Source organism: Barbus barbus (assembly GCF_936440315.1).
Source record: "Barbus barbus genome assembly, chromosome: 12".
Taxonomy (NCBI): domain Eukaryota; kingdom Metazoa; phylum Chordata; class Actinopteri; order Cypriniformes; family Cyprinidae; genus Barbus; species Barbus barbus.
In genome coordinates, this window is record NC_136740.1 from 2,632,175 (window position 1) to 2,644,189 (window position 12,015).

A 12,015-nucleotide genomic window follows, 5' to 3' on the forward strand; every position below is an offset into this window, starting at 1 on the left:
TGAATAAAAGTATGTCTACGTCACCGTCAAATGCACACAAGATAGAAGAATGTTACCTGTATGAGTGCTAGTGGTTTCTCGCGGCTGCGGATCAATGCTGCTTCCTGTTGTCTCTCCTCCTCCACAATAGAGGCAAATGTAGAGGTGGACGGAGGGCTGCCAACCGCCTTCAGCACCCAAGGGCTGATGGGAAAAAACACAAACAGTTCAATGCTTACTAATGCAACTTCTGAAGAGAAATAAGTAAGCTGCTTCAAATCTTTCAACTGATTTAAGCAGTAGGGATGTGAATTTAAGCTGCTTTCTGTTCTACTTCTCCTTAAAGGTATTGTTCACCCAAAAATAAAAATTAGCTGAACATGTCCTCATCCTCAGGCCATCCAAAATGTAGATGAGTTTGTTTCTTCATCAGGTTTGTAGAAATGTGTCTCTGCATCAGTGTCTCAGCAATGGATGCTCTGCAGTGAATGGGTGCCGTCAGAATGAGAGTCAAAACAGCTGATAAAAACATCACAATAATCCACACCACTCCAGTCCATCAGTTAACATCTGGAGAAGACCAAAGCTGAAACAAATCCATCATTAAGGTGTTTTAACTATAAACTGCATCCATAATATTGACTTTTTCATAATATGAAAAAGTCATCTCGTCTGAATTAGGAGCGAAATCTGCACAGATCAAGCAAAAACAGTCCAAAACAGCTCTAAACAAATATGTGGGTGGATTTTGATGTGAGAGACAACAGGAGATACACTTTTGCACTGGAGGAAGCATTATTATGGACTCATATTTTAGCCTGAAGACATGGTTTGCAGTTAAAAACAATGTAATGATGAATTTGTTTCTTGCAAACATGCAGCTTTTGTCTTCTCCAGATGTTAACTGATGGACTGGAGTGGTGTGGATTATTGTGATGTTTTTATCAGCTGTTTTGACTCTCATTCTGACGGCACCCATTCACTGCAGAGCATCCATTGCTGAGACACTGATGCAGAGACACATTTCTAGTGTACTTGTATATTGCATATTTTACTACATTGTTCTGTTTACATTGTTGGAAGAATGCAAGGTGGTCCAGAAATGTTCGCAGTACTGAAAGTCATTAAATGATTCAGTTAATGAGCACAAATTAAAAACTTTCAATAATACACACACACACACACACAAATAAATAAATAAAACAAAACTCTTTTCACCTGAGAACAGTGATACACAGTGAGTTTCTAAAGGCTGTCCGACCAGCTACTGCCTTCTCAGCGTGTGCTCGTAAACACAGGTGACGTCGAGCCCCAGGGATGAGTGTGTTTGTGACAAAGTTTGCCCTTATCAATAGAGATTACGATCACAGCCGGGCAGTGGAGCACTGCTGATATATATTCAGCCATGTGCTTGAGCGCTGGAGTCATAAACACGAGCCCAGCGGGCAGCTGATGTGACAGACAGACAGAGACAGAGAGACGCCTGGCCACAGTCACACATCTACAGCCTCGGGTCAGATCAGTGCGACACATGCTGGAGAGAGAAACGTCCTGAAGAACCTGCCGCTAGACATCCTGGAGAGCAGAGCATCGCGGTCCACTCTTAAATAACAACACAACCGTCTGAATCATCTGAACTTCAGACAACACTGGTTTGCGTAATAAACACAGTGTACAAACCAGCCACAACAAAAGCCAAAACATGGTCAGTTTGGTTTGCACTGCCGTCATGCTGCAAGACTCCAGACCAACATGAGAGACGATCTACAGATGGGGTGGATTTGAAGAAAAGACAGAAACTAGTAGTAAAGAAGTGTATGATCTTACCAGCTACTTTTCTTCTGCATAAAAAATGTATGGGGACACATTAAATTGACCGTAAAGACATTTATAACACAACTAAAATTTATATTTCAAATAAATGCTGTTCTTTTGAACTTTCTATTCATCAATGAATCCAAAAAAAATGTAGCAGTTTCCACAAAAATATGAAGCAGCACAATTGTTTTCAACATTGATAATAATCAGAAATTATTTTTTTATTATGTATTAGTATTTTCTATTAATATTTCACAGTATTACAGATCTTGCTCTATTTTTTAGCAAATAAATGCAGCCTTGGTGACCATCTTTCAAAAACATAAAAAAAAAAAAAACTTACCAAACTCAAACTTTTGAATGGTAATGTATATATTTAAAATAATATTTATTTCGTTATTTATTATAAAAAATCTAAAACAAACTGTGGACAGCTTTTTAATATGGTTGTGATCTTTAAATTTTAAAAGCTACTTTTATATTTTAAACCATTTTTTTATATTCTAAATTACACAGATATTTTTCAAAGCTCTTAATTTCCATATTGTTTAAAGTAGATCACTGGGGAAAGTATGGAATGCCATATTTTTCAATAAAATACAACAAATAAAATGTATCTTTTTATCGGCCGAGTTAAAGAAATAATGAACCATTAAAAACAGAGCAAGTTTGGGGTCATTTCACTTGCTGCAGTTCTAAGCACATTCCCTTTCTTTGAGAAAAAGTAAAGAAAACAAAAGGAACAAGTACCATTTTTCCAAGCATCAGCCTAAACAGACACGCACAAAACAGCGTGCCGGCAGATGTACTGTAACATGACTGACTTCAGTCCACTGACTACAGCCGCTCAATCATATGAGATTGCTCACTCACAGAGGCTATACAGTATATGTTATACAGAAGCATTACAGCGTCACCTGATGGAGCGTACAGATGAATGAGAGCCAGAACAACACCTGCTCTCACACAAGAGCTCGGACCCAAAACCTAGCGAGTATCTACAACAGAAGAAATGTAAGGCATCTTTGGTGAACTGCAAGCAGATGGTTTCAAACTCCTTTACAGAGAAAGCAACCTTACCCCAGAAATGCAATATAAAGCAGCTGATGTGACAGACAGACAGAGACAGAGAGACGCCTGGCCACAGTCACACATCTGCAGTTAAGTCAAGTCACCTTTATTTATATAGCGCTTTTAACAATACAGATTGTATTGTTACAACATTAAATAGGAAAAGAGTGTGTCAATAATAGCAAAAACTATTTTTGTGTCTAATTATGTGACGAGTAGCCGTGTAATAAGCGGGATCATGTACATCCAGCCAATCAGATTTAGATCAGATTTGAAAGTGTGGTACCACTTTATATTAGGTGGCCTTAACTACTGTGCACTTCCATTCAAATTAATCATTTGACACAATGCACTTACTGTGTACATACATGTTACTTATATTTAAAAAAAATACCTGCATGTAATTACATCTGTAATTAATTTCTGTTATTACGTTTATAATTACACTGTTGACCCATCCCTTACACCCTTAAACCTACCCATACCGCCAAACCCGTCCCCAACTTTACCCGTATCCCACCGCAATAGCAGCAGAAGTGTTTTGCAATACAATATAAACACAAGAAGTACATTATACTTATTTTTTAATGCAAGTACATAGTAGTTAAGGCCACCTAATATAAAGTGGGACCGAAAGTGTTTCAAGTTCAGCGTGTGATGTGCATCAGGTGTTTAGTGAACGGATATTGTGTACTGAATGAGCTGATCCTCACCCTGCTGGTTTCTCCGGGTCGCGGCTCTCGGCACATTTAAAGGTCACTCTTTTGGCACATATGGGCGGTCCCGGGGCAGCCGCTGGACTCCTGGACGTCACTGGGGACACTGGAGAGGGTTTCCCACGCCGCTCCTCCTCTACTAGAAGATCCCGGAAGGAACAGGACGAGGGCGGGGACTGGACTGCTGTCGACCTGATCACACAACGACATAAGATTTAGACGAAAACATCATTAGTCAATAACGGTGTCCAAATGAGCCATAATGGCTCTGCCAAAATCACCCATAGATTTGAGATGGGACACTTTAACTAATTCCCCTTATATAATGTGACCATATTGTTTATTTATGCATTTATGTTTCCGTTTTATTTTATTTTTGATGGGTCTTTTACTTTTTATGAAAATAATTAGTTACAGTTAATGCGCTATTCAATGCATTAGGAGTCATTACTGCAGGTATAAATATACTAAAAGGTTCAATTTTAAAACTTTTATTTGAAATAAATGTTAACTGAAACAAAATATTTGAAAAATTTAACTATTTTAGCAAGTTGTCAAGAAAAAAAAAAATCTAATTTTCATTAAGTTAAACCTGATGTACTACAATAACTAAAACGGAAATAAAAATGTATAAAAACTAGACGTAAAAAAAAAAAAATGCTAACACAAAACAAAATAAAAATGAACAGAAACTAAAAACTAATTCAAACTATTAATTAAAATCAGTTTTTAAATACTAAAATAACACTGATTAGTATATGTAGAAATTAACATTAACATTTGAAAATGTATCAAATAAGTATTGTTCATTGTTAGTTTATGATACCAAATGCATTAACTAAATGTTAATGAGCCATATTGCGTTTTATTTAGTTAATTTACCTCGTAAACTCATTTCTTTGCCTAAAGTGATTGTAGTTAACTAAAACTATCTATAGTATCTATAAATCATTATTTGAATAAAAAGAAAAACTTGAATTTGCTTTATTTCAGCTAGTTGCCAAGGCAACTATTTCTCATTTTCATTTAATTTAACTATGTACAAAAATAAGAAATTGTTTTGCACATGGCAGGTGATTTGTTTTGCTGGCCATGTGCTTTTGTTTGTTTTGTGTGAGCACATGGCTTTTGTCTTGGTTTTCTGTGTGCCATGTGCTCTCATGTCAATTGTCTAGACCCCACCCATCTTGTTACCTGATTATTGGTTAATTTGCCCCACCTGTGTTTCTCTCGTTACCCTCCTCATTTGCTCCCTTTATGATCTCCTTGTGTTTGCAGTCCTGTGCCAGTTCGTCGTCGATGTTGCCCTGTGTCATGCCCTGCCAAGCCTTGTTGCCAGTCTTTTTTCCCCTACGGGTGGTTTTTATTTGTTGCTGTTTTGTTTATTTTTATTATCAATAAAGCCCATTACTCTGCAGTACTGAGTCCTCACCTCATCCCTCTACCCAAACCTTGACAACATTATACCCACTTAATTTGAGAGACATAATGGAATAAGGCTCTCACCAGGTCTTCACAGGTTTAACTGGAGTAAGAGCAGGCGGTGATTTAGCAGACATGTTCTCTGTGCTGCTCTCTCTGGAGGCCAGAGCCATCATCTTCCTCTGCTTCTGAGACATCTTACTGGGGATGACCGAGACCTTGGTGCTGCTGCTCCATCTGGTGTTCAGCAGAGAATGGAGTTAAAAACAGCACAGTAAACGGTCTAAATTAGGTGATCTACCATGACAGAAGGCTTACGAGCTGGGGCTCTTGGGTGTAGCACCCCTGTTCAGAGAGTTGGCCTCCATCTCCATGATTGCCTTGAGGTCCAGGACAGGATTCGGTCTAGAAAGACTGAACGCACATTCAGAATTACAGCCATACCAATCAAGAATATCCACTGTTTGCTGTAACAGAGCATTTCAAATCACCTGGCTTTGACTGTAGGGATGGGCTCAGGGCCATTCTTCAAAACAGGGGTGCCAGGAGGAGTCTTCAGTCCTAGTCTCTCATCCTGCAAACACCAAATATTCTTAAATGAAGAGTTCCTGCAACGGTGAAAATTCTGTCATCATTTACTCATACTTAAAGGGATATGAGATCTCTGGTGGGAGGGAAAAATATCAGAGAAAAATGACTTCATGACTTCAACAGCATGTTTCATCATTTGATTTTACTGTATGTAAAAGAGCAGCATGAAAATCCAAGCGGACTAACTATTTGAATCCACAAAGCACAGCTTTTTGCACTACAACAGTGAAGTGTATAATTAAAATGTGTTTATTTTTTAATAAGAATATTTAAAATTGAGGTAACACTTTAGAATAGGGAACACTTATTCACTATTAACTACGACTTGTCCCTCAAATTCCTAATTTGTTGCTTATTAATAGTTAATAAGGTAGTTGTTAAGTTTAGGTGTTGGGTAGGATTGGGGATGTAGAATAAGGCATTAATATGTGCTTAATTACTACTAATAACTAATATTCTAGTAATATGCATGCTAATAAGCAACTAGTTAAGAGACCCTAAAATAAAGTGTTACCAAAATGAATGGCTTAATTACACAAGGATGCATTAAATTGACCAAAAGTGACAGTAAAGACATTTGCATTGTTACAAAATATTCTATTGCAAAGGCTGTTCTTTTAAAATTCCTACTGTATACAAAAAAAAAAAAAACATCAGTTTCCACAAAAATTTGAAGCAGCACAAGATTTTTAATCAGAAATGTTTCTTGAGCAGTAGATCAGTATATTATCATGATTTCTGAAGATCATGTGACACTGAAGACTGGAGTAATGATGCTGAAAATACAGCTGCAGATCACAGGAATACATTACATTTTACAGTATATTCACATAGAAAACAATTATTTTAAATTGTAATACTTCGCAAAATTACCCTTTTTTTACTGATTTTACTATTTTTATCAAATAAATAAAAAGCTGGTTTGGTGAGCAGAAGACATTATAAAAATCTTAAGAGACATTTGAATGATATTAAATATAAACAACAGTTTTATTAGTATATCTTCAAGTTTTACTAATGTTATTGTTAAACAATACATAATTATATAGGAGTACAGGCTAATATATATTGCATTAAAAGAACATAAAACTTAAAGTTACACAGAAAAGAATTTTCATTTTTGGAAAATTTGGTCTTTTGGTCTTTAAATTAATATGTTTTACTATTTCTGTTTTATGTGTTTATGGTTTGATTTTTATGTACAGCACTTTGGTCAGTCTTGTGGCTGTTTTTAAATGTGCTTTATAAATAAATGAACTTAAATATTACCATACTGTACCTGTTGCTTTCTACAGCAAGTGAAACTGAAAATAGCATTTTAAATAATGTGATGTTTTATCACTGACAGAATGAAATGCGTGTCTGTGTAGTTTGTGAGTTGCTGTTATGCAGGTGTTGTGGCTTCACCTGTGTATCGGGCCTGTCGTGGAAGACGGGGGACTGCAGGTCTCGAGGGCTGCCCGCTCCCATATAACTGCCCTCAGAGTCAGACGTGATGAGCTCCTGCAGAGACTCCACTGAACTGGCCTTCACTGAGTGACCCAAACCTGAGGAACACAGCCAGGTCAGCCACATCCAGCCCAAACTAAAACTGCTCAAATAACACAAATGACCTAATAATACAGTTTTGCTTAAATAACTGTATATAAATTATTAAAACAGTAGTAATAATAATTACATTTTCCATAAGTAGTTTATAATTAAAAAAGGAAACACATTTAATTAGAAATAATTATATGAAATACATAAACCAGTGTTAATTTAATATAAGAGATATATTAGTTTTTATTAATATTGTGAACTTTTTATTTTACTTTTATTTAAAGTTTAAGCAATTTTGTTGTTTTACAACAATACAACTGTATTTTCATCAACTAACATTAACAAAGATTAATAAATAGTGGAATAAATGCATTGCTCATTGTTTGTTCATGTTAGTTAATACATTATACAAATGACACCTTACTGTAAAGTGTTACCTATTATATATTATTTTAATACAAGTTAACTTTTATCATTTTAATTAAATCTGTGGCTGCCTTAGAAATTTGGTCACGCCCACTAGTTAAGAACCACTAATTTAGATGATCGATATTAGTTTCAATATTAGATATTTAGGGTGTCTTAGATTGGTTGCTAAGGTATTTTGGGACGGTTGCTCACTAGTTCATCTCAAAAGAGCCCACCGAGGGATCTGATAACCCTATATTCCCAATTATAAGCAGTAGTGAGAGTGATGCTCTGCTCAAACACAGTTAATTGGTGTGTTTAAAATGCAGGGTGGGTGAGCTGACCTGCAGTGGGCGGGCTCTGGATGACATCGGACAGCTTGTATCCGCCAGAGCTGTCTGAGCGCCGCCGGGGCTTCCTCTTAGCCCTCATCTTGGCCTTCTTCAGCAGGCTCTCGCTAGATTGAACACAGAGAGGACTCTGAATACAGCTGGACAGTCCTTCATATCCATATAACAGTGTTTCAGCAGATGGATCTCACACCTGGAGTGATCGGCTTCAGAGCCGCTTTTACAGTCCACAGCCGAGTCCCACTCTCGGTCCTCATAGGCGCTGAGATCCGGAGCGTCGGCGTACGGCGTGATGAGACGTCTCTGCATGGCTGGGATCTGTCAGAGGAGTCTGATGTCAGGATCTCTGAGCAGAGCTTCAGTGAAGCAGACGAGAGCGATGATTTAGACTTACCATCCTCCTGTATGCAGCTGTTAGACCCAGGAGGACATCATCGCTCAGGATCTCCAGCGCTCTGACAGACACACGAGCAACATCTGTTAGTTTTAAGCAGGAAGAAATCAATACTTTTATTTATCAAGGATGCAATAAATTGTTGACAGTAAAGACACTTATCATTTATAAAGGTTTCTATTTCAAATAAATACTGTTCTTTATATTGATCAAAGAATCCTGAAAAAAATAAAATGTTTCAGTTTTCGAGCAGCACAATATTCAATATTGATAATAATCAGAAATGTTTCTTGAGCAGCAAATCAGCATATGTGACCCTGGACCACAAAACCAGTCATAAGGGTACATTTTTAGAAATTGAAAATTTACAAAATATCTTCATGGAACATTAATACCATAATGATTTTTGGCATAAAAGAAAAATAAATGGATAATTGAGACGCATACAATGTATTTTTGGCTATTGCTACAAATATATCCCAGCTACTTAAGACTGGTTTTGTGCTGCAGGGTCATATATCAGAATGATTTCTGAGGATCATGTGACACTGAAGACTGCAGTAATGATGCTGAAAATTCAGCTTTATATCACAGAAATAAATTAAATTTTAACAGATATTCACACAGACAACAGTTATTTAAAATTGTAATAATATTTGACAATATTGCTGTTTTTACTGTATTTTTGATCAAATAAATGAAGCCTTGGTGAGCAGAAGAGACTTCTTTCAAATACTTCTTTAAGCATTCTATTTTCTGGTCATGTAATGTCTCTCTGATTCATACAAGAGTATTTTCTGTTCACAATGCTTTAACTTTTATTACCCCAAAGAAGTGGAAGTTCAACCTCCTATACCTTATTTCTCAAATATAACAGAGCTGAACACAGAACCTGATTTTACCAAGTACGACATGCTTCTGGATCAACATCTTTGTTGAGATAAGATCAAGACTACATTTTTGGATTAAAATGTTGTTCCAGTGACAACAAAATATGTTGACCTAGGAACACATCTTACTCAGCAAAATCAGGATGTCCAAATTCAAGGTTAAGGGTGAACTGAGGAAACTCTTGCAAGCTATCAGGCTTAACAGGTGTGAGATGTAATAGATTAATGCAGCAGGGTTTAATATCTCGATCTCACCTGGACTCCAGCAGCGCTGCCATGTTGAGGACGATGAACTGCAGGCAGGACAGTTTGAGCTGATCAGCGTTGTATATCGTGGCAAACTCCAGCAACTCTGCTGCGTTCTTCAGCGTCACTGCACACAATACACCGACAAAATCAACTCGTTTTGGTGTCTGTTTTGCACTGCAACATTGGACTCCGCACAGTGTATTATATGCAATTCAATAACAGCAGTCAATTCAAGTTCAACTGTTTTAGTTACTTGTCCATATCAAGTGGCAGTCGTTCTTGGAAGCTGTTTTGAACAAAACATTTCATTTCAGAACTTTTTTCTTTGCATTTGGCTCGAAACGGAAAAGACTTCTGATTTATTGCCGGTGATGGGTCATTATCTGATGGCTTATGAATGTTCCTCATGCTGCTTTTTATCAACTGGCCAGTTATAATTTTGAAAATGACTGTTTGCTTAGACCTATTTGGCTGTTCGGTATCTTTGATCAAATAAATGCAGCCTTGATGAGCAAAAGAGGCTTCTTTCAAAAACATTTAAAAAATTTTACTGACCACTTTTTTGAATATAGTGTATATTTCCTGAAGTCACGTTAAAGACTGTAGACTTACGGTTCTCAGTGATGATGACCTCACAGATCTCCTTCAGCCTGGTGATCAGCAGCTGATCCGCCACCACCAGCACGTTACACACAAACTCCACATTCACAGACTCTGAGATATGAAGACAGACATGGATTACACCGGTGAAAGGAGGAAAGCCAGGTAATAACAGCCGAGCACAAAGACTGGGGTGGAACCTCTGACAGAGGGAGACTCGTCGGTGTAGATGTACTCCAGAATGGCCTGCAGGACCTCCGAGGTGGTGGGCATCTCCAGCGCAGTGCAGCTGGTGGCCTGAAGAGGGCAGAAGACATTCACATGAACACAACAGTTCCAGCTCAGAGAGACGGTGCTGCTACTTCACATTTCATCCTACCTCAATCCAGGGGCTGCCCAGCATACTGTTGAAATACTCTGCAGAAATAAAGTCAAAATGAAATCCCTCTTATTCAAATATGATAATCTACACTTTGTTTATGTGAAACACACATGAAGAATGTCCAAGCTGCTAAATGAAGGTGAACAGGGACTGTCAAGCTCGAAAGGATTTTCAGCAAGACATTAATCACCTAGTTTTACATTTTCTAGTCACTTCTACTCATTTTCAACTATTACTGTCTGAAAAACTGCAGTGGAGGCATTCTAAAGTTTCCGCTTCATTAAGGTCAAAGCGGTTTTAAAATGACCATAAGCAACATTACTGATTATTATCGATGTAGAAAACAACTGAGCGGCTTCATATTTTTGTGGAAACCATGACATCTTATTTTTCAGGATTCTTTGAATAGAAAGTACTAAATAACAGCATTTATTTGAAATAGAAATCTTGTTTAACATTATAAATGTCTTTACTGTCACTTTTAATCAAATAAAAGCTGAATAAAAGTGTTCATTAAAAAAAATGAATAATAACAATACTGACCAGTGTTATTTTAGCATCAATGATAATACTATTATAGGTTTTTAATATCGCTAACATTCATTAATAATTTAAACAATTCTTTAATAATTTATTTTTAGATTTTCTGATTCCATTTGAAATTTTAGAGAAAGTTTTAGTAATTTTGTATTATTTTGATGTCTATAGTTTTTAAGCTTTAGTTGATTTAGTTTTAGTTAATTCTATTTCAATAAACTAAATGAAAATAAGAAGTGTTGCATTGGCAAGAAGCTCAAATAAATTGTTTTTATTTTATTTTATTTCAGTCAGTTTAATTAATTTTATGAAAATGCTTGTCTTTAGCCAAAAATAAAAAAAAAGGCGCAAAGACAATTTTCAATGCTTCATCGTTCAACTGAATCAGTTTGAATAAAGTCTAGTGCAGAGGGCACAAGTGTGAAATAAAACATCTGATCTCACCCAGCCGAGCACACAAGATGCATTTGTGACAGGGAAACTCTTTGCCGTCCTCTGAGCGCAGCGTGACGTCACAGAGGTACGAGCTGAGGACACACAATGAGAAGATCTGTATTCACAGCCAATGAAAGGGTGTATGACCTCCACTGTTGCTTCAACACAACACACACCATTTTTTCTGGTTGAATCGCAGCTTGTTGCCAGTCTTCTTCTGCACCACACTGATCTTCCCATTTTCAAACTTCACCCCATCAAGCCTAGTCATTCATAAAATACTTAATATTTAGCAACCATGATACCTTGATGAATTACAGCAATAGCCAATAATGACCCCTCATTTACATACAAAAATACTGAAAGTACAGCAGCAAAAACACCTCAGGCCATCCGAGATGCAGATGAGTTTGTTTCTTCATCAGATTTGGAGAAATGTGTCATTCCATCACCTGCTCTGCAGTGAATGGGTGCCGTCAGAATGAGAGTCCAAACAGCTGATAAACACATCACAATAATCCACACCACTCCAGTCCATCAGTTACCATCTGGAGAAGACATCCATTCTGACGGCACCCATTCACTGCAGAGCATCCATTGGTGAGCAAGTGATGCTACATTTCTCCAAATC

The 12,015-nt window shown here is 37.0% G+C and overlaps 1 protein-coding gene across 1 annotated transcript in view; it reads right to left on the reverse strand.

Moving 5' to 3' along the window:
• The window catches only part of LOC306878079 (inhibitor of Bruton tyrosine kinase-like), a 32,863-nt gene that overhangs the window by 1,053 nt on the left and 19,795 nt on the right, over positions 1 to 12,015 (reverse strand). Inside the window, exons 13-27 of the mRNA XM_079430177.1 lie at positions 11,561 to 11,647; positions 11,394 to 11,476; positions 10,410 to 10,447; positions 10,231 to 10,327; positions 10,043 to 10,144; positions 9,437 to 9,554; positions 8,292 to 8,352; positions 8,091 to 8,215; positions 7,892 to 8,004; positions 7,005 to 7,144; positions 5,498 to 5,580; positions 5,325 to 5,420; positions 5,091 to 5,243; positions 3,582 to 3,776; positions 57 to 183 (exon numbers count right to left, since the gene is read on the reverse strand). Coding sequence (XP_079286303.1) covers positions 57 to 183; positions 3,582 to 3,776; positions 5,091 to 5,243; positions 5,325 to 5,420; positions 5,498 to 5,580; positions 7,005 to 7,144; positions 7,892 to 8,004; positions 8,091 to 8,215; positions 8,292 to 8,352; positions 9,437 to 9,554; positions 10,043 to 10,144; positions 10,231 to 10,327; positions 10,410 to 10,447; positions 11,394 to 11,476; positions 11,561 to 11,647 — 1,618 coding nt within the window. The remainder of the gene's footprint in view (positions 1 to 56; positions 184 to 3,581; positions 3,777 to 5,090; positions 5,244 to 5,324; positions 5,421 to 5,497; positions 5,581 to 7,004; positions 7,145 to 7,891; positions 8,005 to 8,090; positions 8,216 to 8,291; positions 8,353 to 9,436; positions 9,555 to 10,042; positions 10,145 to 10,230; positions 10,328 to 10,409; positions 10,448 to 11,393; positions 11,477 to 11,560; positions 11,648 to 12,015) is intronic.